The 26,146-nt window shown below is 50.0% G+C and overlaps 1 protein-coding gene across 6 annotated transcripts in view; it reads left to right on the forward strand.

The window, feature by feature from the left end:
- Positions 1-26,146, forward strand: part of Zfp516 (zinc finger protein 516) — an 88,213-nt gene that overhangs the window by 43,263 nt on the left and 18,804 nt on the right. For all 6 annotated transcript variants that reach the window (XM_087592267.1, XM_087592266.1, XM_087592269.1 and 3 more), the window contains 1 exon segment: positions 686-2,609. In XM_087592267.1, the coding sequence (XP_087448393.1) occupies positions 839-2,609 (1,771 nt within the window). In that variant the 5' untranslated portion in view covers positions 686-838.

A 26,146-nucleotide genomic window follows, 5' to 3' on the forward strand; every position in this document is an offset into this window, starting at 1 on the left:
CAGAAAGGGAGCCTGAAGGACCCTGTGGTCAAAGGCATCCTGGTGTCAGGACTCAGTCCTGTGACTGGAGTTTGGGGTCCCTTTGATTTCATGAGCTAGGCGTCCACGGGGGACAGTGTAGGCCTGGCCAGGTGAGTGTGGCTTTGTGGCTTCCCTGCTGCCAGCACGTGTGCACGTAACCTGGACAGGGTGGCTGCCACAAAGGCTCGAGTTCCCTGGCCTCAGCCACTTGGGTAACTTCCGCACTGTGTCCCTGTACATTCCTGAGAGGCTTGCCTCCCCAGTGCTGAGACCAGCCAGAAACTTCTTAGCTACTGTCAGCTGTGACCTTCTGAAACTCAGGGATGGTGGGCTCCGGGTTCAGCCAGACTCGCCTCCCGTCGTCGGTCTCTCTGCTGTGTGTTGCCTTATGTCCTCCTGTGTGGAAGCCTCCTTTTCTCCATGCTTCTGTCGGTGAACGCGTTTCTGAAGGTTTCTTAAAGATTTACACTTTGGTGGAGGTGAAGTAGAAGTTACTTATTCTAACATGAACTATTAACTTTAATTACTGACCTTTAAAGGGGCAGATGACTCTGTTTGTGTTTCCGTCAGTTCCGATGACTGAGTTTCATGATGGAGTATGCAGTATGCAGACAGTGCCGTGCCCTCCCATGCTGTGCTCACAGGGTTTCTGTCTCTCTTACAGGTGCTTGCTGCATCTGCCACACCACAGAATGCACCTTCTCCTCAGAAGCACCTCTCTCCCCTCTGGGCAGCAGGAACCCCTCTCAAAATGAAGAGATAAGACTCTTCCGGCCCCTACGACCCAAGGCTGTGCTGTGACACCCACACCGCCCTAATGGATCGCAGCAGAGAGGCTGAGATGGAGCTGAGGAGAGGACCCAGCCCACCCAGGGCTGGCAGGAGCCACGAAGTGGACGGGGACAAGGCCGCCTGCCACAGCTGTTGCATCTGCGGCAAGAGCTTTCCTTTCCAGAGCTCCCTGTCCCAGCATATGCGCAAGCACACAGGAGAGAAGCCCTACAAGTGTCCCTACTGTGACCACAGGGCTTCCCAGAAGGGCAACCTCAAGATTCACATCCGCAGCCACCGGACGGGGACTCTGATCCAGGGGCACGAGCCAGAGGTGGGAGAGGCTCAGCTGGGAGAGCTGCGTGTCTCCGAGGGCCTGGATGGGTGTGCCAGCCCCACCAAGAGCACCTCTGCCTGCAACCGCGTGCTGAATGGGGCCGTGCCAACGGATGGCAGCAAGATTCTGCTCAGGAGCAGCCGCAAGGAAGCAGAGGGCGCAGCCAGCGCCCAGGAAGACGCCGAGGCTATGGTGCAGTGCTCCTTCTGTAAGAGCCGGTTTGAGCGTAAGAAGGACCTGGAGCTGCACGTGCACCAAGCCCACAAGCCATTCAAGTGCAGGCTGTGCAGCTATGTCACCCTGCGGGAGGAGTCTCTGCTCAGCCACATCGAGAGGGACCACATCACTGCACAGGTGCCCAATGGCAGCGAGGCCTGTGTGGAGAACGGCAAGCCTGAGCTGAGCCCTGGGGAATTTCCCTGCGAGGTGTGTGGCCAGGCCTTCAGCCAGACCTGGTTCCTGAAGGCACACATGAAGAAACACCGCGGCTCCTTTGACCATGGCTGCCACATCTGTGGCCGGAGATTCAAAGAGCCCTGGTTCCTCAAGAACCACATGAAGGCGCATGGACCCAAGGCAGGAAGCAAGAACAGGCCCAAGAGTGACCTGGACCCCATTGCTACCATCAACAACGTGGTACAGGAGGAGGTCATTGTCACCGGCCTGTCCCTCTATGAGATCTGCACGAAGTGCGGGAACCTGTTTACAGACCTGGACAGCTTGAACGCCCACAACACCGTGCACCGTAAAGTTGAAGCCAGCCGGAACCCAGCCCCGGCCGAGGAAGGGGATACAGAAGACCCCCCAGACACCAAGCAGTTCTTCTTACAGTGCCTGAACCTGACACCATGTGTGGCTGGCGACGTGTCCCCCAGTGGGCAGGCTGGACGGCGAGTGGCAGAGTTGGACCCTGTCAACAGCTATCAGGCCTGGCAGCTGGCCACCAGGGGGAAGGTGGCCGAGCCGGCTGAGTACCTCAAGTACGGGACTTGGGACGAGGCGCTGGCCGGGGATGTCGCCTTTGACAAAGACAAGCGTGAGTATATACTGGTGAGTCAGGAGAAACGCAAGCGTGAATCGGATGCTCCTTCTACCCAGGCTCCCCCAAGGAAGAGGGCCAGTGTACCTGGGGACCCCATGCTTTCTGGACACCTTGACCCCCGGCCAGCCTCACGCCCCAACCGCAGGGCTGCGGCCACCACTGGCCAGGGGAAGTCCTCTGAGTGCTTCGAGTGCGGCAAGATCTTCCGCACCTACCACCAGATGGTGCTCCACTCCCGTGTGCACCGCCGCGCACGCCGTGACAGGGATCCTGAAGGGGACCGGGCAGTACGTGCCCGCTGCGGTTCACTCAGCGAGGGTGATTCGGCGTCCCAGCCAAGCAGCCCTGGCTCAGCCTGTGCCACTGCTGACTCCCCTGGCCTGGCGGAAGAAGTGGTGGACGATAGTGGTGAAGAGGCGGTGTCTGAACCCGCATCAGGTGAGCAGCCTACCTGGGTGGGTGAGGTTCAAGTTGCCCATGTAACCCTTTGCCCAGCTGTCCCTGCATGCACGCAGTCTTGGTGGAGGGACTGTGTCCTCAGGCTCCTATGTTTTGAGGACCTTGTGCCCTGTTTCTGGTTCTGGCTCAGAACTGTGCTTCAATCCTGCACCTACTGGGTCTTGGGGGCTGTACTGGTCTAACTGAGGCTGTCAGTTCCTCTTGCCTCTCCTTTTTGCTACTCAGCTATAAATGCTGAATTAATGAATACTTTTGGTTTAAGTCTATGGTCTCATCTAGAGATCTGTAATCTGTCGGGAGTAAGTCCTCTGAAATGTCCTTTTGTTCCCCATGTATGACACAAACACACACACACTAGTGCATGCTTAGAATACACACAAACAATCCCACATATAAACACCCAAACCACCAAAACCACTCACAGCTGTGCATGTACAAACAAGCACGCATTCAGATACACGACACGCATATACACATACGTATATGACACACACATTCATGGAAACGGGGCATAGATGTATGTGGTTTGACAGAATGGCTTCCATAGGCTCATGTGTTTGAAAGCTTAGTCATCGGCAGTGTCAGTATTTGAAAGCATTAGAAGGATTAAAAGGTGTGGCCTTGGGGAGGAAGTGTGTCATTGGGGTCCCTGGCTGACTCCCACACTCTCCCTCCCTCCCTCCCTCCCTCCCTCCCTCCTTCCCTCTCTCCCTCCCTCCCTCCTGCCTATGGGTCGGGATGTAGAGCCCTCAGCTCCAGAGCCTGCCTACACATCACCGTGCTCCCTACTATGATGATAATGGATTTACCCTCTGAAACTGTAGTGAGCTCCAGTTAATGCTTTCTTTTGTAAGAGTCACTGTGGTCATGGGGTCTTGTCACAGCAACAGAACAGTGACTAAGACAGATAACTGCAAACACATATACACAAACACATGCATATACAAAAATGTGCAATGGATACATGGCACATATGAACACATCACATATTCAGACAGACCATACACCCCAAAATACACACTTATTCTGCACAATCATATATGTGTACACACAAACACAAACATGCATACATCACACAGTCATACGAATACTACACATAGACACCCCAGACACATGCATGTATTAAAAAAAAAAACATGTGCTCAAACATGCACGGAAACCCAAATGAACACCAAAAATACACATGTATACTTGCTTACGCACAGATAAGCACACATGCATATGAACATATAAACATGCACATATTGCAACATATGCATAAATACACACATGTAAAGATTATAAACACATAACACTTACTGATATATAATCAATCATACATACCCACATGTTCAGCACGTACCAAATACTTGTCATGTTTTTGTTCTTGCAAGCGCACGCACGTGTGTGCACACACATACACTATACATAGTCATGTACACACGTTTTCCTCCTCCACTCTAACCACCAGACATCTGGGTAGAAGGCTAACTTACAATCTCTGTTAGTTATAATTAGTCTCTTTGGATTCAGATAACCCTTTGGGCTGAGAGTCTGTTAATTGGAACAGATTTCTTTTCAAACAGCAGCCATGAACATGTATCCAGACCCCTGGCTGGATGTTTCATGATTTCCCCATTTTTAAAATAAACTTTAAGCATTTGCTAGTGCCTTTGGTATTTTGCCACAGCAGTCGCTGTGAGGAAAAGGCAGTGCTTGGGGCGGGAAATGGTGGCTGCACACACAGCCGCCTGCTTTCTTGTCTGCAGCGCTGGGGACAGTGGCTTTTACCTGCAGTGGTGCTCATTGCAGAGCTGCTGTGTCTGCCGTGAGGAAGAGGACGAGCAGAGCCGGATGCTGCTCTCCCTTCCTAGGGCTCCAAGTGAGTCTGACATTAGAGGTACATGGTGTGCTCCCTGGTCTGTGCTGCCTTGGGAATTCCGAATGGAGTCTTAGCACCCGCAGGGACTAGCGAACCAGAGCCACGTGCTGCCTGTCAGTCTTACCTCTCCTGTCACTCATCTGAGGTGGGTGGTTCTTTGCTGAAGCCCTTCTGCATTCTTTCAGCAGCTTAAGGTGCCAAGCCTGGCAAACCCCGCCCCCCGTCCCCGAATGTTGACCTTGCTGAACCTTACACCCCTCCCCGCTTGTACACTTAGTGTTTACCGACAGCGTTCTGACACCCGTTCCTTGTTACGTGCCTGTCTGTAAAGTTAGGGAAGCACTGTGCCTTTTCCACCCTGAGGATTTCCTTCTTTTGGTAGTGTTAAAGGTTCGAGGCAAGTGGTCTTCTAATGAGCAGCACTGCGGTGTGGTGGGCTCACTCAGGAGGACAAGCTGGCCTTACAGCTTGAATCCTCCTGCCTCAAGTAGCTGAGATTACAGGCCTTCATCACCAAGTCCAGCAGGGGAGGGAAAGCTTCTGAGTGCTGCCCACGTCCACTGTGGGAAAGTCAGGTGACTGCTAGTGAGCTAATCCCATGACCCTTCAGAGCCAGGCAGCTACTGAGCCAACGTGAGTTTTGCTTTCAAAAGTTTTTAAGAAATACTGTAAAAGGATTGTGTCTGTGTTCCTGCTTGGCGGCTTGGTCACCATGCCCATGGGGTCCAGAAGCTGTCAGGACACTGACACTGCAGTTGAGTGTCTGTGAGCTCTTAGGAGGTGGGGACCACGCTCCGGTCCTTCGTGACAACAGCGTGCATTCTTAGTGCTGATCCATCTCTGCAGCTTCACATAAGAACATTTCCCTTGAGTTGATTTGCGTCTCTTAAGGGCCAGAGACCATCGTTTCCTTTAATGTGTGAGAATTTTCTCTGTAAAAGCATCCCCTTTCTCCCTTTCCTGAGACAGCGTCTCGTGCTAGCCCTGAACCTGCCGTGTAGTGAGGATGTGCGGGGGCTCCTGGCCCTCCTGCCTTCACCTCCTCTGTGCTGGGGTCACGGCTCGTGCTGCAGCACAGCAGCTTTGTGTATTGCTGGGTGTCGAAGCCTGAGGGTCTGTGCAGTCAGACAAACACAGGACCACTGATCCAGATTTCTTGCACGCATGCACACACAGTCTCCATTGTCCTATAAGAATACTGTGTCATATTTGTATTTAACTATGGGAAAAAAGAGAGGAAGTTGCAACTTAGAAGAGAGTGACGTCACTGTGGGGACATGTGACGAGGAGCCTTGTAGATCTGCTGAAGTCATGTTCTGTGGTCCCGAGTTCGGTGTCTTCCACACAGATGCTCAGGCTTTCTGATGAAGAGGCAGAGTCAGTGGAATATTAGCAATGTTATGAGGCCTTAGCCGTCCCTGAAGGAGACAGGCATGTTACATGGCTGTATCATATGACCTCTCTTTCTCTGTTTGGAAGGGTCTGCTGCAGCTTTTGGACCAGCTGTTTTTGAAGAGAAAAAATCTTAGCATGCTAGGATCTGCTCATTCCTTAAAATATACACAGAGATTTGGAAAAGGCCCACCTCTCTTGCTAGTAAGATTCCAAGTTTTTAAACAAGGCATTTTATACACCCATAAGACATTGATGGGCGCCTGGGTACAACTGTTGGAGCAAGTTTGCAGGGATCAATGATTCAGAGAATGGAACTTAGAGGAGAGTCAGCCTGACATAGCTGCAGTTGAAACCGACATTCAGATGTCTGTTAATTCCAGTAAATACCATTTCACTGTAATCTTCCCTGAACAGCAGTTTGGACACCCATGAGTTGATGTGGATGCTATTTTCTGGATCTGCCTGTAGGGGGCTGTCTTGGTCTTAGTGGTTTCTTCTGACACTGAGCTGGACCAGGAAGCCAGTGACACATGTATCAGCATGACGTTGTGACAAAGGTGGCAGACAGCTCCTGAGTTGTGCTTGGTCAAAGTGACTTGGCAAAGTAGAGACTATACGTTTGAAGGTTGCAGAGTTTTACATTTTTAATTAAGAGAGGTATAGGGTATATATACGTGTATAAAACTCCAACATTTATGCACACGAGCCCAGTTGGGAGCTTAGAAAACCATCACTTTGGATGTATAGACCCCCAAGTTGGTGGGTTAGATGGACACTATGCAGACCGCATTTTAATAGTGACTGACTAGCAGAATTTGAGGGAGTGGCAAGAGAGTTCCAGGGTCATCTCCTTGGGTCCATTTTGAGTTTGACCATCCTGACCTGCGGTCCTGAGCTGAGAAGCTGAGCCCGGGTGGATCAGGGCAGGTCTTACAGGTGTTCAACATGCTTGTCCTGTGAGGCACTGGGAGCCTGCTCTGCTGTTAAAGAGCCAATGTGACTGCCCCGCCACAGTGGCCCTGCTCTTCGTGGCACTGCCTGCAGCACCCGTCTCTGTCTATCTGCATTGTCACAGGGCTGGATGTGTGCTGAGCGTGGAGGAGCTTAGGTAAGGGTAAACAGGGGAACTCGCCTATTCTTACTCGAAATTAAAATGCAGCCATGTTCTTCCTGACTCCTATGTACTGTCTCCTGCCAGTTCAGGCATGAATTCAGATTATAGATGCTTAAACCACCACATCTGGCTCTTTTTGAGGGATCTGAAGACCTGAACTCAGGCTGCCAGACTATGACTGTCAGCCACTGAACTACCTCCCATTCTGCAACCCTGTTCTTTAAAGAAAACCTGGTGCTGTTGTGGGAGTTCCCGAGAATGCCTAATGGTTGAACTCAGTGTCTGGTTCAGATGAGGCCCCATGCTCTAGGAACATCTGTAGAGCCTGAGTGTTCACTTTGTCCCTTGGTGTCATGTGTTTAGAGAAGTCCTTTTATCTCCATCAGAACCCTGGGTGAGCCTTCCTGACCCCAGTAGAGTGTGGGGCACAGGACAAAGCTGTCCCTGGCTTTCTGCTCCCCCCCCATCCCACAGAGCCTCTACCCTCATGGGCAAGGCCTCGCCCACACTCCTCAGAGTTTACGGGGATTGGTCATGAGCGCTCACGTTGGAGTTCTGAATTGTATGTTAGATTTGCACTTGCATTGTTGGAACATTAAGTCTTACTTGGTGAGCGTTTCCCTATGTGTTCATCTCTGATCCATGTTCTTAACCTTTTATTTTTAGGCTTAGTTTTGGGGCTTGAGCCTTTCTAAAATAATTTCTTATGTGCTGGATCTAGTTTGAGGCTGGTTTTCCATGAGAGTTTGTAGATGCATTCTTTGCTTATACATTTGCATATGTTTCCGCATATTAAAAATACTGACAGGCTAGTGGGGCACTTTAGACCTAGACTTTAGACCTAGCATTGGGGAGGCAGACATGGGTGGATCTCTGTGTGTTTGAGGCTGGCCTGGTTTACAAGGTGAGCTCCAGGCTAAGCAAAGCTGCACAGTAAGACCCAGCTTACAAAAGAGTGTTCAGAGTCTGTGCACTAGGACTGAGTTCTAGACTAGAAAGCAGTGCTCTCTTTCCTGGACTCTACTCAATTCTGTGTGTGTGCTTAATGTATTAATACATTAATACATTAATGGGAGAGGAGGCCCAGTATCCTGCGTTATTTACAGAGGGAAGCCATTGATTTGAAAGAAGTATTTTCACAGATTAGTAAGACATTTGGGCTGGCTGTTAGCTGCCAAACATGTTCATATAAAGACGTGCCAAGTCTGGGTGTCACTCGTGTGCTTGCTTTAACTCTGCAGTAATCACTTTCCGCAGTTATGAATGTGCTGTATTCCAAATTTAATGTGATTACTGGTTTCACTTAATAACCTAGTTGATTATTGAAATGGAGTGCATGAATGGTAACTTGGGGCTGCCGTCTGTGAGCTTGCCTCCTATAGGAAACTGTATGCAGAAATCTGACACCAGCCCCCCGATGAGAAGGGCAGGCACCTTCCGTCATAATAAAATCTAGTTTTCTGTACACAGGACTGACTGCCCAGTGGCAGAGTCCAGTGTAAATGCCACAGGAACAGTTTATGAAAGGACTGGAAAGTTGGAGAGTATCTTGGATATTGAAGCAACGGCCTTGTTTTCATTCCTACTTCCCCAGTATTTCCCCAGCATACCAACTAATTTAGGGACAGTGAGACGGTTCCATGGGTAAAGGCCCTTGCTACTGAGCCTAACAACCTGAGTTGGGTCCCTTTAACCCTCATGGTGGAAAGCAATAAGTGAGTCCTGTGAGCTGTCCTCTGACTTTCACATGTGCTGTGGCATCATGTATGTGCACATATATGTGCACAAATACTGAATCTATAAGGCTTAAATGAGTGGGATCTAGAGCCTGCTAGCTTCTGAGAACTGACAACTACAGAGTTTACGAGGATAGGGTTTTAGTGTACATTTTAGTTTTTGATATGTTTACTTATTTTATGAATATGAGTACTAAGAGGGAGCCCAGTATAGATGGTTGTGAGCCACCATGTGGTTGCTGGGAATTGAAAACAGGTCCTCTAAAAGAGCAGACAGTGCTCTTAACCACTGAGCCATCTCTCCAACCAGAGAATATGATGTCAGATCATCATGACACTGAACTGGGAAATGATCGGAGCATGGTGGGAGTTTCATTTTCATTTTAAGAAATGCCAGTGGGCATTACCGTCTCCAAAATGGTATAGACTCTCAGGAGAGGCTCCCAGGTCAAATTGAACACTAGTGTCATGGGCCTGTACCGCTGGGAAGAATCAAAGTTGACCAATGAACAGGGTAGGATGTTTGACATTCCAGGCATGAGTGAAGTATTCTAGAGGTACAGGCCAAGCACCAGTGGTTTCTGTGGCAACAGTCACCGTGACAGTCTCTCTCTGCTGGTGTGAAGTTCTGTGCTACAGGGGTAGATAGGACAGTGCCTCAGTCTGAGCAGCTCTGGCTGACCTCAGGCCCCCAGACCCTCTGGTACCCTGCTGTCCTGTGGGAGGCTCTGGTTGGTGGAAATTGTTTCATTTGAATGTGAAGGCCAAATGATGTTGGATGCTGCTGGTGTTTGGGAAGGTTTGAGCCAGGAGCTCAGCGATGCCTCTAGAGAATTCAGAGGCTGGTCCTTCCTGCTGCCCACGGCCTTCACCTGCACAGTGCTGTAGTCATGGTCCAGAAGCAGTATCTTCATCCAGTGTCAGTTTCTGCTTTCCCTGTGCCTGCATCTGCTGGCACTCACTCTGTGCTTGTCCGTGCCTGCTCCCTTCTGTGAGGCCTTCTACCTGGGTTCTGTCCTAATTGGCTTCTTCTCAGCTTTATATTTTGATGCTCTGTAGTGGGGGAAGGTCTTCTGACAAGATTAGGGTCTTCAAGTGCATCTTCCTGAGGGCTCTGTGTCCCTCACCAGGCATAGCTGTCTCTGATGATCCCAGAAAGGACAAGGAAGAGGCTAGTTCTTGCTTACCTGCTGAGGTCACCTCTTTGCCCAGGTGGCTTTGTGTGTGTTGGGAACGATGGGATGCACTCAAGGCTGGATGCACTTTTGGTCCTATAGCTGATTTTAGGATTCTGTCCAGTCATTACTTACTTAGAAACTGCACACTCATGGACGACTTGTAAAACTAGCAGTCCAGGTTACACTCGGGCAGTCAGATGGGAGACTGTCCTCTGTCGACTTTTGTCACCTGCTTCACTGAGAGGCTTTTGTCTTGAGCCTCCTCAGGTCTTTAAGATGCATATGTGTAGGGTGTGTTCATGTGGATTCTGTGTAGGTTGATGTTCTCAGAGACCAGTCTGTCGTTGTCAGTCTCTCGGTGTGTTTTAAGAATCCTCGTGTGGGTAGGACGACTGCTGCCTCACTTCTGAACAGCCTAAAGGCTGGAGAAGGCACCTCAGTGAGGCAGAGCTGACTGTGCTGGCACAGGGCTGAGAGTTCCAGGAAGGCTGGTGGGCTTCGTGACCTCCTGTCGGCCAGCATTCAAGAGGCAAAGGGACACTGAGCTTGGCAGCGTCTTTGTGATACTCTATCCCAGCACTGGGGATGCAGAGGCTGGCAGATCTTGTTGAGTTTGAGACAGGACCATGTGAGTGAATCTGTCTGAAGTAAACAACAATAAAGAAGGAAGCAGAGCTTGCCCTGGGGCCAAGTGGCTAGCTAGAGTGGCCAGATCACTGAGCTCGGGGCTCAACAGGAGAGACTGCCTCAGAAAATAAGGTGGAGAGAGATGACAGAGGACACCAGACATCAGCTTAGGACTTCTACACCATGCACACATGCGGATGCACATACCTACTACCGTAACGTGCGTGTGCACGTGCAGCGCACACACACACACACACACATACACACCACACACATATATCTCGCACACACATATCACACACGCACACACACACAATCTCACACACACACCACACACATATATCTCGCACACACATATCACACACGCACACACACACAATCTCACACACACACCACACACATATATGTCGCACACACACATATCACACACGCACACACACACAATATCTCACACACACATAGCACGCACACACATTGTGCGTGCACACACACATCTCACATACACACACATATTGCACACACACACACACACACACGCACGCACACACACACCCATGCACACTATTACATGGCACTGGTTCCTTCCCTTGCTAGCTGGTGTTCAGGTTCCTCACCTTTCCATGGGGTCAGCGCTGCGGGCGGTGGGCATGCTCAAGTGTAGCCCACGGGCACATGTAGGAGTCTTCTCTGGTCGATGCCTGGTAGTGAAGCTGCTGCTTCCTCGTGTGTGCACGCTGGTGTTGGGGCAGACACTGCCCCTTGAACTTAATAATTCTCATAGACCCATCCTAGCTTCTGGCACCATGTTCGTGACACCCTGACAGAAGCAGTCTGAGGAAGGAAGTTTATTTGGTTCAGTCTAGGTCCCGCCCGTTACGCCTGGTTAGTCCAGGCAAGAGGAGCTTGAAGCAGCAGGTCATTCATATTATGTCCACAGCTGGGGAGAAGAGGGCAGTGAGGGCTGGTGCCAGCCGGCTGCCAGCAGTCCGCGGCCCATGCCCGTCCTTTCTCACTGTGTCCAGCCCAGGGAATGTCCCTGCCCACCTTCTGGGTAGGTCCTTTCCATCTCAGTTAACTTAAGTAAGATAATTCCCCATGGCTAGGCATGGCCAGAGTTTATGGTCTGTGACCCCTCCCACCTGTACATGGAGGCTTGTGAGGTGATGGGAGACTCCCACGGTGACAGCCGACACTATCCACTGCACTACCTACCATATACCCTCATGGACGTGTATGCTTTCTCCTCCTTCTAGGAACCGGAATTTGTTGAAATTTCACTTCTCTAGAAAGAGAGAAGTGGAATCTTGTGCTGTCTTTAATTTTCATTTCTCTGAGTTTTGTGGGTGTTGTTACTTTCCTAGTGTGTGCATTCTCCTAGACATTGAACTTAGGGTGTCTCGGAGCACAGGGAAAGCAAGCTGTGTCCTCACCCAGTGAGCTCCGTCCTCACCCTGGTCTTCGCTCTTTAACTTACAGTTTTGGAGTTTGAATATATTGTTTTGTGTGTTTAAGATACCTCCAGTTTCTCTTTGTTTAAAATGTCATCTATGAAGTCTTTTATGTGAGTTCTATAGTCAGAGTTACCAATTTCCTTTTATCATCTCTGAATTTTTGCATATGACTTAGAAAGTCATCTTTGTCCAGCTGTGAAAATATTTTCACCGAGTAACTCCAACTGTTACTACATTTTCTCCATTTTGCATAGTGCTAACCCACATGGAACCTTGTCTGCTTTCTTAAGTTTTGCCATATTGATATCTAGTATACTGAACTTTGTTTTGCTTTGTTTCACAGAGAGGCAGTGTTTCTCTGTAGCCCAGGGTGTCCTCGAACTTGCATTGTAGCCAAGGCTGGCCTCAGACTCAAAGATCTGCATGCCTTTGCCTCCTAAGTGCTGGGATTGAAGGCGTGCGCCACTGCTGGTTGTGGCCGCTCGTTCTTGCTGTTGCTGGCCCTTTAGTCACCCGAACTGTCAGCCACACCCATAGCTTTTTATGTGTTTCTTACCAACCATGAGCATGTCTGAGACTGAGAGGGTTAGACAGATTTTCTCAAGGTTTTACCAGTCCTGAGTGTGGGAACCGAGACATAACGGTGGCAGTGCTCAGTGCTTACTGCAGTCTCTCTATGCTGGAGATCGGGGGAGGGACGAAAAGGGGGCAGCTAAGGTAGGCATCTGGGCCCCTAAAGTTGTGCCTATCTCAGTCTCTTCCCTGCTCCCGCCCGAAGGCTGATTGCCTTGTGCAGCCAGCCTAGAAATGTCCTCTCGGGAGCCTGGAGCGCACTTCTCTTTCCCTTCGCTGCACTGACATACAGTGTTAGTGCGCTCACCCCAGTGTCTGCAGGCGTCCAGCCTGGGCGTTGAATACATGCAGTATCTTGCTAAAACTCATTTATCCAGAGAGCGAGTTTGTCTTTGAAAGTTGAGGTTTGCCAGATTTGGTAAATAAAAGTAGAGCATGTGAAATTGAATTTGGAGTTTAGACGAGCGTAACTACTTTGATAAAGTATACGTGTACCTGCCCGTGTGGCATTTAGGTGCAAGAGCAAGGTTCCTGAGGGGCCTTTGTCCCAGAAGGAAGTGGGTTGTGGTCTTCAGGCAGTGAGCACAGTGGCCCCTTCTTCATGAGTCCACAAGTGTCACATCATCCCAGAAGTATGTCCTCCATTTGTCTTCTCTTGGGACGCCTGCAGCTTGTGGTTCGTTTATCCGAGGCCTTTGTGTCGAGGTATTGGTGATGACACTGATCTCAGCTGCTGTCCCTCTGTGGCATCCTCAAACACGCACTGGTCACCTGAGTCAGGTCTCCATTTAGGCCAGTGTGGGTAACACCGGCTCAGTAAGGTTTTGAACAGTGTAAGGCCTTCTGCCCAGGAAGGCCTGAGGGGTGTGTTCTGCCCTGTCTGGTGCTGTGGAAGCCAGCCAGCCTTCCTGAGCAAGCATTGCTCCCTCTGTCCATAATTCTCTGATCAGAATCATCTTGTGCACTTAGGGTTTTCATGGAATATCTCCCATTTGCTTGATAAACCAGCGCCCACTTTCCTTGTCGAAAGAACTCTCACAGCAGTGTGTGCTCATGCAGTGTAAGTGGGCGATTTGTCCACTCTGAGTTCCCCCTGCCTGTCTGCCTGTCTGCCTGCCCGCCTGCCCGCCTGCCCTCTGCTCGTCTGCCCGTCTGCCCCCGTCTGTCCACCTTTCCGCCTGCCTGTCTGCCTATCTGCCTGCCTGCCTGCCTGCCTGCTGGCCAGTCTGCCTGCCTGCCTGCCAGCCTGCCTGTCTGGAGTTTTACTGACTTCTGGAACTTAGGTGAATGGCAAGAAAGCCATGAGAGGCAGTGGAGAAGGCTATGATGTACCAGAGACAAGGCAGGCCTAATGACATGCCACGGTGTTTTTGCTGGTGGGCATTTTAGAAGTCTGCATTTTATTCTCCTATTGTTAAGCCATATCCATTAACGTTTGTAGAAAATGATTGCTGATATTTTCCTCTAGCTGTACTGGTCTAGGCCTGTTATATATTTGCATGTCTTACAGTGTTGTGTATATGTCTGGTACTATGTGCATGTGCGTGGGTGTGCTTGTGTGTGCGTGGTGGTTGTGTGTGTGTATGTGTGCATGCTTGTGCCTGTGTATGTGGTGGTGTACGTGTATGGTGTATGTGTGTGTATGTGTATTGTGTGTGTGTGTGTGTGTGTGCGCACACGCATGCTTGTGCCCGAGTGTGGTGGTGTACGTGTGTGTGCACTCTTAGTTCAGTGCTTGGTAGACTCCTCAATTACTCTCCATGTTTGTTTCCCTACTTTCTTTTGAGAATTTTATGAGTACTTTTATACCCTTTTCCCCTTCCTTTCTCCTTTAACTCCTCCTGTAGTCCTCTAATTCTTTCTCTAATTCATGCCCCCTTTAACTAATTTTACAGGAACATATAGTTGAGAGACTTTGGATAATTTAGAGAGGTTTTGAACTTTCAACTTTGGGTGTATGTTAAAGAATCTGAGCTTTTATTTTGCCTGCCTGCCTGCCTGCCTGCCTGCCTGCCTGCCTGCCTGCCTGCCTGCCTGCCTGCCTCCCTCCCTCCCTCCCTCCCTCCCTCCCTCCCTCCCTCCCTTCCTTCTTTTCAGAGTTGAGGACCGAACCCAGGGCCTTGTGCTTGCTAGGCAAGCGCTCTACCGCTGAGCTAAATCCTCAACCCCAAATCTGAACTTTCTAAGCATTTGAATTTTTAAAAACGGAGACTTTTAAAGTTATTTATGTTCTATACTGTGATAATGTTATTAATATGAGATCTTGGGGGCAAACAAGAAAGGAAAGTTTATGGTTTAATAGTGATGTGTTTGGGTGCTGAGTTGACAAAAGGACAATTATGTTGGTGAGTTTTATATCAACTTGACACAAGCCAGAGTCACTTGGGAAGGGTTCTCAGCTGAGAAAATGGCTCAATAAGATTATTGGCCTGACCGGGAAGTCTGTGGGGCATTTTCTTGATTAATGATTGATGTGGGGTGGCCCAGCCCATTCGGGGCGGTGCCATTCCTGAGTCAGTGGTTTTGATGACATAAGAATGCCAAGAAGTACATGCTGACAGGGCCTGGTATAGCTGTCTCCTGAGAGGCTTTGCCAGAGTCTGACAAATACAGAGGTGGACACTCACAGCCAACCATTGAACTGAAAACGTAGTCCCCATTAGAGGAGTCAGAGAAAGGACTGAAGGAGCTGAAGGGGTTTGCAACCCCATAAGAGGAACACAATATCAACCCCCCACCCCAGAGCTCCCAGGGAAGAAACCACCATTGAGAGAGTACACATGGGCTGACCCATGGCTCCGGACGCATATGGAGCAGAGGATGGGCCTTGTCAGGCGTCAGTGGGAGGGGAGGCCCTTGGTCCTGTCTCCCAATGTAGGGGAGTGCAATAGGAGGAGCACCCTCATAGAAGCAGGGGGAGATAGTGGGTTTCTCGAGGGGAAACCGGGAAGGTGGATAACATTTGAAATGTAAATAAAAAATACCAAATTAAAAGAAAAAAAAGGAAAAAATTGTGAAAATTAAAACGAAAGAAAGGTTGAGCAAGCAATGAAGAACAAGCAAATAGCGTCCCTCACCTCTGTGTCACGGGTACACAGGTCACATAGCGTCCCTCACCTCTGTGTGTCACGGGTACACAGGTCACATAGCGTCCCTCACCTCTGTGTGTCACGGGTACACAGGTCACATAGCGTCCCTCACCTCTGTGTGTCACGGGTACACAGGTCACACAGCGTCCCTCACCTCTGTGTGTCACGGGTACACAGGTCACACAGTGTCCCTCACCTCTGTGTGTCACGGGTACACAGGTTCATATTTACTGACAGAATCTGGGCACAGGAAGGCGGCTATAGCTCGTTTTAGGCGGTTGGAAATGTACATTTTCAGGATGACACTGGCTGTGACTCACAGAGAGACGTGACATGGAAGCGATTGCTTGTCTGTGGATGAGGTGGTGGGGCTGGAGGGGCGGAGTCCTGATGCCCATGATGCAGGCCCTTCTTGCCCTCTCCCGTGGGTAGGAAGCTGTCTTGTTTTCAGCTCCAGCAGGCTGGCTGTGGCATCGTCTGTTAGCCGTATTGGGAGGACCAGCATCATTTGTATTTGAAGTTGTTTCTTGGTCTCTTGGGTTACATATGTTAAAGGGAATACAAAGGTCATAGCTACATTTGAAGCTACTGCTAAGGGGTCTTTGTTCCTACTCTACTTATGTCGTGAGTCTGGGGCCGGTCTAGCACTACACTTTCTCCTCCTACTTCAAGCCTCGGCCAGCCTGTTTCTGTGTGTCGTCAGGGTACACGGGAACTCAGTGTTACGCTATGTGCCTGGTGAGAAAGCCAGTGAAGGGGGTGGGGCTGGGGTCAAGAAGGGAAAACTGAAAGCACTGTTGATTGACAGCTTTAATTCCAAAGCTGCACAACTTTCCTGTGGTCCTGAGTCGTGGACTGAGAGTCTGCCAGATGGCTGTGAGTTTTTATGTTTCATAGGCGGGTGGGCTTGCCGTTTGACTATTTACAGATTGTCTCCTATGGGGCTGTGAGGTGACGCACAGGCGTAAGGGGAGGAGGGCAGTGGGTCTCTGAAGGGAGTGACCTGGGTGTGTCGCAGGGGTCCTGGACAGCAGAACTCCAGCACACTTTTCTGTAATCTAAAGCTTGGGATCACAGCGGGAAGGAGAAAGTCCTTCTCAGCTTTATTTCTCTCAGCTTTGAGCCAGCAAGACTTGTCAGCTGTGAGTGTGGGTGTCTTTGTGGAGGAGTTCTTCGTATTAAAGCAAAAGAAAGTAATCTTGGCTTGTCCCACTTACCTGTGTCACAAGGCACTTGAGGAAACTGGACTGTGTCTGCAGACTTCCTTGGTACAGTCGGGCTAGGCTCTTAGACGGGGTGAGGCAGGTGGATGGCCTTCCACATCCGAAGACTGCCGACCTTGTGGTGCAACTCTGAGGGCCTGGCTCCCGGGTTGTATTCCTGGGCCATAAAACGTGGAAAGCCTTGGGTGGAGCACGGAGCCTGCCATTTCAGGCCACCACCGTGTCCCTGCCCCTCCCTCTCCAGGCCAGGGAGAGCCTGTTCTTTGAAGTGGAGCCAGGAGCTGGAACCTGTGGTGGCTACTGCAGCCAGGCCGTCCCAGTTCAAAGCAGCGCCTTGCCCCCAGCTGCCATTTCCCTGTTTTCCAGCGCCTCAGTGGCCGCAAGCGGCCCAGTGGGACTCTCAGTGCTCCCGTTGTCCTGGCCTCGTGTTCTCCTGTGTATGAAAGGCCTGCAGGCTGTGCCTGCCATCCTGAGAAGGGCTAAGTACTGTACATGCGTTTTCCCTCTTTGGTCTGGTTATCAAGAACAGCCATGATTATAATTGAGATTAAAACACTGCACCTTATCAGTGGCTGCACCTTATCAGGAGTCCAGCAAGAAGAAGACAGTAAGAGAGAAGCAAAGTGTGTCTGTTGATGGTTGATGGTTGCGTTATGTCTTTTGCCTCTCCTGAGCCGTCCCCGGGTGGTGCTTAGCCTTGGCTTGGGTTCCGTGAGGTCCAGTGCCTGGGCAGCCTTGCTTAGACGTTCAGATGAAACCGCTTCTTTTCTCTCCTGAGACCCACAGGGAAATCACAGTTGTGGTTTCCTGACCAACATGGGGCCCTGAGTGCCCTGGTCCCATTGCCAGTTATCTCAGCTACCAACGTAGGAAAGAACCACTCCTTCCGTGGAAGGAAAGTTGATAGAGTTGAAGCAGGATTAACCCTTTGATTCGCACACACACACAAGTGAAACAGTCTCAGTGGACCTGAAGCTCGTTCCCTTCGGCTGGGCTGGCTGACCTGTCTCTCACCTTCTTCCCCTCACACCATAGCTTACATAGGTGCTGGGGGGCAAACACAGCTTCTCACTCAGGCTTTCAGTCAACCCACACCCACACATTGTTTTGATGGTAAGGTTAAAATGTAGAATTTTATTAGCTTTGAAAATAGATTTAATTTTGATAATGAAATTCTATGTAATTGTATATGATAGTGAAAATTGATCACCAGAGACATCTAGTCTAGTCTTTCTGATCTATAAAAAAACTGGTTTCTATGACCAAAGCTCATCTGAGCAGAGGAAGTGGAGTGGAGAATCACACTGATGGTCATCCTGACCTTGGTGTCCTGAAGCCGGTCTCTGTTGGTGATGTTCTGTTCAGGTGTAAGGATCTATGGATGGATGACGGATGGATGGGTGGGTGGATGGATGGACCGATAAGACAGAAAGATGATGATGGGTGAATGTTTATATGTATTTATGTATATATGTTTGTAAACACACACACACACACACACACACACACACACACACACACACACACCCCAGTTCATTCTTTGTGTTCACGATGGACTTCTCTCTTCTGTCCCCAGGGACCACTCCTGGTTTGTCGGGGCTTACAGGTTTCCTAGGTTAGACAGGGAGGCAAGGGTGAGGTGAACCCTTTGTCCAGTGTTGGGATTTGGATCTTCGAGATTATACCGAGAGGAGCTCTTACTCCTGACTGAAGGTGCCAGTTCTGACTGACTGTGGCATCCCGTGCTCTCCCATCCTAAGGAATTGTGTTCGTTACTGAGTTAACAGGATGTTTAAAACGGGTTGTCAGCCCATCAAATTGGGCTCATTAAAAACACTTGACACTGGGATTGGGGATTTAGCTCAGTGGTAGAGCCCTTGCCTAGGAAGCGCAAGGCCCTGGGTTCAGTCCCCAAACAAACAAAAAAAACACTTGACACTTTTGAAGTTGAATGCTAGTCTGAAGTCGAAGTCTTACACAAGTGGATATATTATCTTTCTTAGATTAATTTTTTCAGGTATTTCAAATGTTACTGCAGTCCCCCTGTGTTTTAGTGTTTGGTAATTTTGACGAATACTGAAACAAAAACTAAGATATTTTAAGACCTTTGGATAAAGTCCACATAGTGGACTAGATCTACCGAACTCTTTCAGAAGAAATCATTGTGTTTGGCGACCTTGTAACATAAGCACTTGGTATGTTTTCTGCTAAGGAATACCTACCTGCTCAGAAGTAGTCTGTCCTGTGGTTGTCTAAGAGGCGCACAGAACTAGGGAGCATTTCATAAATTGGGCACAGGCGCCACCTCGTGGCCAAACCAACGCACTGCACTGGCCAGGATCCCACGGGGCAGCTGTTGAGAGGCACTGTCTGCCTTTTATTTCCAGAACACAGACGGCCGAGTGAGGAAGTGGCCTTTGTCTGTCAGTCAGACAACGCGCTGTATTTTATAAGCCTTAAGGTTCTGTTACTACATAATCTGGATCTTTTTATTTTTAAAAGAAAGATCATTATAGTTTTTTTGTTTTTTTTTTTTTAAATACAGCATAGAGACTTTGGATTTTTGTGTTGGAGAAGTAGACATTGCCACAGGAAGCCCTTAAGCCACTTTCCTGCTGGGCTGTGGGTATGTTGCCCGTTTTGGCGAGTAGGTACAGCAACACCTCTCCTTTGAGTCCTTAACCTCCTCTTCCCCGTCCTCCTAACACAGTGTGTGCAGGCGCAGGATCCTGTGTTTACGGTGTGTTCTGTAGTGCTCGCTCTTTCCTGTGCAGTGCGGCGGGCCAGGCTTTCGTGCTAAGCCTCAGCGGGCTTTCTGCTCACCCTTACTGACACTCTACCTCCTCCAGCAGCTACTGGAGCGTTCTCTTGCTGGGCTCCCTCCACTTAAGGATTGAAAGGCGTCTGGAACCAACAGCACTTATAGCTGAGGGTGCTGCTCCTCAGTCAGGGAATGCTCTCCACAATTTCTTCCTCGTTTCACATCCTCAGATACAGGTGGAGCTTGCCATGAGGGTTAGGAGACCCAGGGAGGCCCAGCAGACATGGGGTAGGGCAGGGAAAAGGACTCAAAATCTGTTCACTTGAGTGTGGGTCCAGTTTAGAACCGAGCTGCACGAGGTTCCTTGTCAGGAGGACTCGGGGTTCTAGGCTGGTAGGACGTGATTGTGCTTTATGTCTGACAGCATGCTCTTCAGCAGCAGAAGACAGGAAAGAGCCTTCGCTAACCCTCAGGGTGTCTGTTGTCTTTGAAAACGTTTTCTCATGCTTTAAGCTTTAAACTTTCCTTGTCTGACTTGGTAAATGTGTCTGTTCAGAAGCCTGTTTCCTTTTTTACACCACAAGCCCGACTCTCAAAGGTCCTGAGACAATTCCGTCAACTTTCACAGGTGGTTCATGTTAATTGGTTATCATTTTGATATAGAGTACATTCAGACATAACTGGAAAAGTGGGACGGATGTACGGATGTACACACACACACACACACACACACACACACACACACACACACACGGAGGCTACAGTTCTTACTGTGTGTACAGCTCCAGAGGTGAGAGCTTCCATGGGCTCTGAAGCAGATATTCTGACTTAGGACTGGTCAGAACTCAGGAAGCTGGCTTTTAATTTGTGAGCCAGCTAGTTTTATGTCACATTTACCAAAGTTAGAGTCATCTGAGAGGACATAATCTCAGTTGAGAAAATGCCTGGGTAAGACGGGGCTGTAGAAGCCTGTTTGGCATTTTCTAAACTAGTGTTTGATGGGGGAGGACCCAGCCCATTGTGGGTGGTGCCACCCCTGGGTTGGTCTCCTGAGTTCTATAAGAAGGCAGGCTGAGCAAGCCGATAAGCAGCTCCCTCCACGGCCTCTGCCTCAGCTCCTGCCTCCAGGTTCCTGCCCTGTGTGAGTGCCTGTCCTAGCAGCTTTCGATGATGCACAAGTGTGATGTGGACGTGTGGGCTGAACCCTCTCCTCCCCAGGTTGCTTTTGGTCAAGGTGTTTCATCACAGCAAGAGTGACCCTAACTAAGACTGCGTGGGAGAGCTGGGGTCGGCCTTCGGGAGCTCATGACCCTAACTAAGACACTCTGCATAGAGAGCTGGGGCTGGCCTTCGGGAGCTCATGACCCTAACTAAGACACTCTGCATAGAGAGCTGGGGCTGGCCTTCGGGAGCTCATGACCCTAACTAAGACACTCTGCATAGAGAGCTAGGGCCGGCCTTCGGGAGCTCATGACCCTAACTAAGACACTCTGCATAGAGAGCTGGGGCCGGCCTTCGGGAGCTCATGACCCTAACTAAGACACTCTGCATAGAAAGCTGGGGCTGGCCTTCGGGAGCTCATGACCCTAACTAAGACACTCTGCATAGAGAGCTGGGGCCGGCCTTCGGGAGCTCATGACCCTAACTAAGACACTCTGCATAGAGAGCTGGGGCCGGCCTTCGGGAGCTCATGACCCTAACTAAGACACAATGCATAGAGAGCTGGGGCCTGCCTTCGGGAGCTCATGACCCTAACTAAGACACTCTGCATAGAGAGCTGGGGCCGGCCTTCGGGAGCTCATGGAAGTCGTCGGCTTCCATTCTCAGGGTGGCTGCGGGGACCCTCCATACTTGTATTATTTAGGGTTTTCTAAAGAGCAGAACTGATAGAATGAGCACACATGTGTGACACACACATGTGCATGTGTGTGCGCGTGTGCGTGTGTGTGTGTGTGTGTGTGTGTGTGCGCGAATATGTGTGTTTACAGCCCTACCCCTGTATATATGGATTTCTTAGAACAGCTCAAAGGCTCTAATAGTCCAAGAGCCGCAGTCTCCTGATGGAAAGGCCAAGGACTGGGGGTCCTTCAGTCTTCGAGACCCAGCAGTGCCAACCCAGTGAGGTGCTGGAGCCCCAGACAGGCCCCCTGAGTGTCCCTTCCTTGGCTCCGTTATTTTGTCACCTTGGCACAGAGCTCCCCAGTCATGACTGAGACTACACTCACACAGGAGGGTCAGCCTTACCTTTTGTTTATTGTTAGTATTTGGATGTGTGTATATGTGTGTTCTGTATTTTCATGCATGATCACATGATACTCTGGGTGTGTCTCATCTGGGACCTGTGCTCACAGTTTAGGTGAGAGTGATTGGCCAGTGCAGCCCAGGGATCCTCCTGTCCCCTAGTTGTACCCTGGATTACAAAAGTGTCACAATGCCTGGCTTCTTTTATGCTTTCAGAAAAGTCAAAACTCTGAACCTCCTGATTGTCAGGAGCTTCACTGACTGCTATCTCCCCACCTTGTGTGTGTGTGTTTGCTTTTTAAAGAGAAAGCAATCCAACTGCAGTCAGTGGCCCAGAAGGCTGTCTGCCTGTGACTCACACTCAGTGCCTTTGTGTTGCAGATGGCCTTACTGTGCTGTGTGCAGGAGCTCTGGCCTCCTGCCCCGCATTCCCTGGTCAGTGCTCCTTCAGCTCCCAGGCTCTCCTCACAGGACTTGTTTCCAGAGCCCAGGCCTGTTGTGTGTGCTTCTGCTCACTTGCCTACACCCCTGTCTGTCCTCCACAGAGGAGTGTACCGTCCTTCCTGGCTGATGGCTGAACTCACTCCCCAAAGACACATTCCGGGGTGCCATTGTCCGTGTACCAGCTACTTTTCTGTTACTGCCATAAACTGCCCTGACCAGTGCAGCTGCAGAGCAGGAAGAATTTATTTTGGACTTTAGACTTGCATCACCAGCACAGTTAGGAAGTGTGGCAGCAAGCCCCAGGCATGGCGACAGGGACAGCTGAGAGCCACAGCTGGAACCACCAGAAGGGACAGAGGAAACATCAAACCTGCTCCCAGGGACACTCCTCCAAATGGACATATCTCTTCTAGCAAGGCCACACCTCCTAATCTTTCCCAAATGGCTCTATTAGCTAAGTACTCAGACATGGGAGCCTATGGGGACTTTGGGGTGACCTTGCAAGTGTCATGGCTGTTGGGATAATTCTTGAGGTGAAGGATGAAGCTTGGGTCAGCACCCCTGGAACAGGTGCTGGGTCAGAACTTCTGGAGCCTGATGTCGAAGGTTTGTTTTTTGTCTCAGACGTTTTAAGCACAGTAAAACTTTGGCAGGGTCGTGTGACAACAGGAGAGCTTGGGGAGATAGAGAGGGACTCCGTGCAAGGAGCAGAGCGCCTGCCACCTTCACAGTAAGAATGTGCTGTACTGGGGACACCCACAGTGCTCAGAGCCTAAGGAGGATCTGTGATAAGCATACAGCAGAGTCGGCTGGTGGAGGATACAAAGTGCACAGGGCCCCTCTCACAGGGATGGGTTCACGGAGAGACCACGCCTGGGACAGGGGCTAAACACTGCTCAGGATGTTGGGGGAGTCAGGAAGGCCGCTCACAGAATAGCAAAAGGTCACCATGCTGGCAGACAACATCCACCCCTGCCATCCAGGTGGCCAGGCTCCAGTTATTTTCTTCCTGTGAAGTAGGAAGCCTGTGCGTTTAACAGGCCTGGCCTTTCTAATGCTTTCTGAAAGCCGTGCCTCTCTCAAGGAGTACTCTCTTTAAAACCACCACACTCCCCAATGTCTAAAGTCTCCAGACCAAAATCCTGAGACAGTCCTTAAGAATGGCTCTCTTCAATACTAGGATTCTGAAACTACCGCCTGCTTAGGACATAGTTCTTTGAGGCACAGGATCCAAGTTCTGGAGAGGGATCGGCTGTTTTGGTAACTTGAGAGACGGCCTTGTCATGTGAGGTGGGACACGTACTTCTTGATGGGAGAAGGAAGTCTAAAGGTCTGTTCTTATCAGAACTTGTAAAGGAGAGACACAGGTAATTGTAGTGGCTAAGCAGGGCCAGAGTCATGTGCCTGCTCTTGAAACCTGTGACTGCACCAAGTGTCTAGGTGTGAACACAGGAGGGGTTGAGAGTAAAAACAGAGGCCAAACCAGACCAAACCAAACCAAAGGGCAAACCATCCAAAACCAAAAAGTCCCACCAAAACAACAGAAAGTCTAAAGGCTAGCTAGCCTGGTCTACAGAGCGAGTTTCAGGACATCCAGGGCCTCATAGAGAAAACCCAATCTCAACCCCCCCCCCCCGCAAAAACCCCCCCTACCTTTCTCCTAGATGTGGCAGGACAATTTCCAATGCAATGGTGACTATTGTGGGAGTCATGCACTGCACTCGTGGGTTGAGTACCATGGTGTTTACACTTACGAGTATACATGTATTCTCAGGACTTGGACTGCTGTAAAGATGGTCTTTGAAGTGTTCTCTCATGTCTTTATACGTCTCAAACTAAAAAAATCCTCCTTCAAGAAGAAATAAATGTCTTTTAGGCAAATTTACCTACTTTTAGAATTATTAAGTCTCCCCCCCTCTCTTTCTCTTTCTCTTTCTGTGTGCTTGTGTGTGCTTGTGTGTGTGATGCTTTACTTGGAGCACCTTGACCCAGCAATGACCCATCTCATTGGCCCTCAACAGTTTGTAACTGTAACCCAGAATTAAAAGTTTTAGAATTTTGAAGTTTCAGAATTTTTAGCTGGAGTTTTATATGATAGATAGTCTGACTTGTGGGTGTCAGTGGTTGAGGTCATGATGTTTGGGATTGTGTCCTCCAGGATTGTGGCCCAAATGCCTTTCATTTGCTCTGGACCTCGGGGCAGGTATCCAGTGTTGTCCTTGGAGTCTAGGGTCATTCACATGGCACACACGTTAGCCTCCCTCTCTCCTCTCGGTATTTCTGTTTTTCCTTCTGTAGTTTTACCCTGTCAGTTTCCAGCCTTGTGCCGTGCGTGGGCAGCCAGTGGAGGATTTGCCTTTGTTCCTTGCTGTGGTCATGGACGGGTGAGGCGCTGCTTGGGTGGGTCATGTGGGGAGCCTGTTGTGTTTGGTGTGCGCTGTGCCACTCTTTCCTCCTTTTGTGAGGTTCCACAGACATCTTAGCTGGCCTTATTGAGTCACCACATTGTCCTTGACCCCAAGACTGGAGCACCTGCGTGTCCAGGCCTCTTCTTATCTCTTGAATTTTCAGCTTAGAGCTCTCTCACGAGCCTTTATCCAGAGTAGACTACTTAAAAACTGCCCCTCAGGAAGAACTCCGCTAATGTGCATGGGACGATTCGCTCTGTCAGCAAGATCAGTTGCTGAATGTGTTTCTGTCTGTGCTGATGTCTGTCAGGCACTGTTCCTCAACACTGGAGCAATTCAAGCCCAATTCTTGGCTGTTGGGAGTCTTTGGTAAGCCAGGTCCACATATGCGTCAAAGACTCAGTACACAAATGTAGCCGCTTAGGGGCCTTTGTGTGTTCTGTTGTCATGGAGAATACTCAAGAGGCACAGATGTGTCCCTGACCTGGTGGCACAGAAGTGGCACTGAGGTGGCTATGGGCTCCCTGCTTGGGAGCCCACGGTTTTCAAACCCTTTATGTCTCATGCATCATGAGCTCCTCAGTGGACCCGCTCTCTGCTCCTGTGTCTGAGCTGATAATCTGGGGTGTGACAGACCGCCCCCCACACAGAGGTTTCTCCTTTGTCGTCCTGTGGGTGGAGCCAAACCCTTGACATTGAACAATAAACTATGCAGAAGTGTTTGGTTACACAAAGAAAACGTCATTTACAGTAGATGCCTCAGACTGGGAAATACTAAATAGTCAGGTTCTAGGTTTTCCCCGGGAAGGGAGAGAACTGAAATCAGTACCGTTCTGGTTTCCATGTCTGTTGTGGTAAAAGGCTGGATGGAGGCCACCCTAGAGGAGAAAGCTTTTATGTGGCATACAGAAGGCCTCTGCGCAGGGCAGGGCGTCATGATTTAAGGACCTTTTCATGGCCCTGTTTCCAAAGCCTGGAGCCATGGGTCTGGGGTTCCTATGGAGAGCTGTGGTTTCTGGGTATCCATCTTCCTCCAATGTAGTATAAGTCTTTACCATGACCTCTAAGATGCCTGGTCCAACTTCTTCATCCGTCCTCCCTCCCTCCCTCCCTCCCTCCCTCCCTCCCTCCCTCCCTCCCTCCCTCCCTCCCTCCCTTCCTCCCAAAGTCTAATGGCATGTACGTTTTTGATTATGGCCACACCATGTCTGCAGCGTGAGCCACTCTAGCATGGGCTCACAACAGGCAGTGCCAGAGTGAGACTGTGCCCCCTGCCCCCACCTTACCTACGCGTAGCTCTGCTACCCTCCATGCTCCGGCACAGTTGTTATGAGACTGACCGCCGGCCCCCATTTCCTGGGACAGGAGCGTGCTGTGCCCTCTGCTCCTTCTCTTTTGGGATCACTACCTTCTGT

Source organism: Rattus norvegicus, chromosome 18 (genome assembly GCF_021556685.1).
Source record: "Rattus norvegicus strain SHRSP/BbbUtx chromosome 18, alternate assembly SHRSP_T2T, whole genome shotgun sequence".
NCBI lineage: Eukaryota > Metazoa > Chordata > Mammalia > Rodentia > Muridae > Rattus > Rattus norvegicus.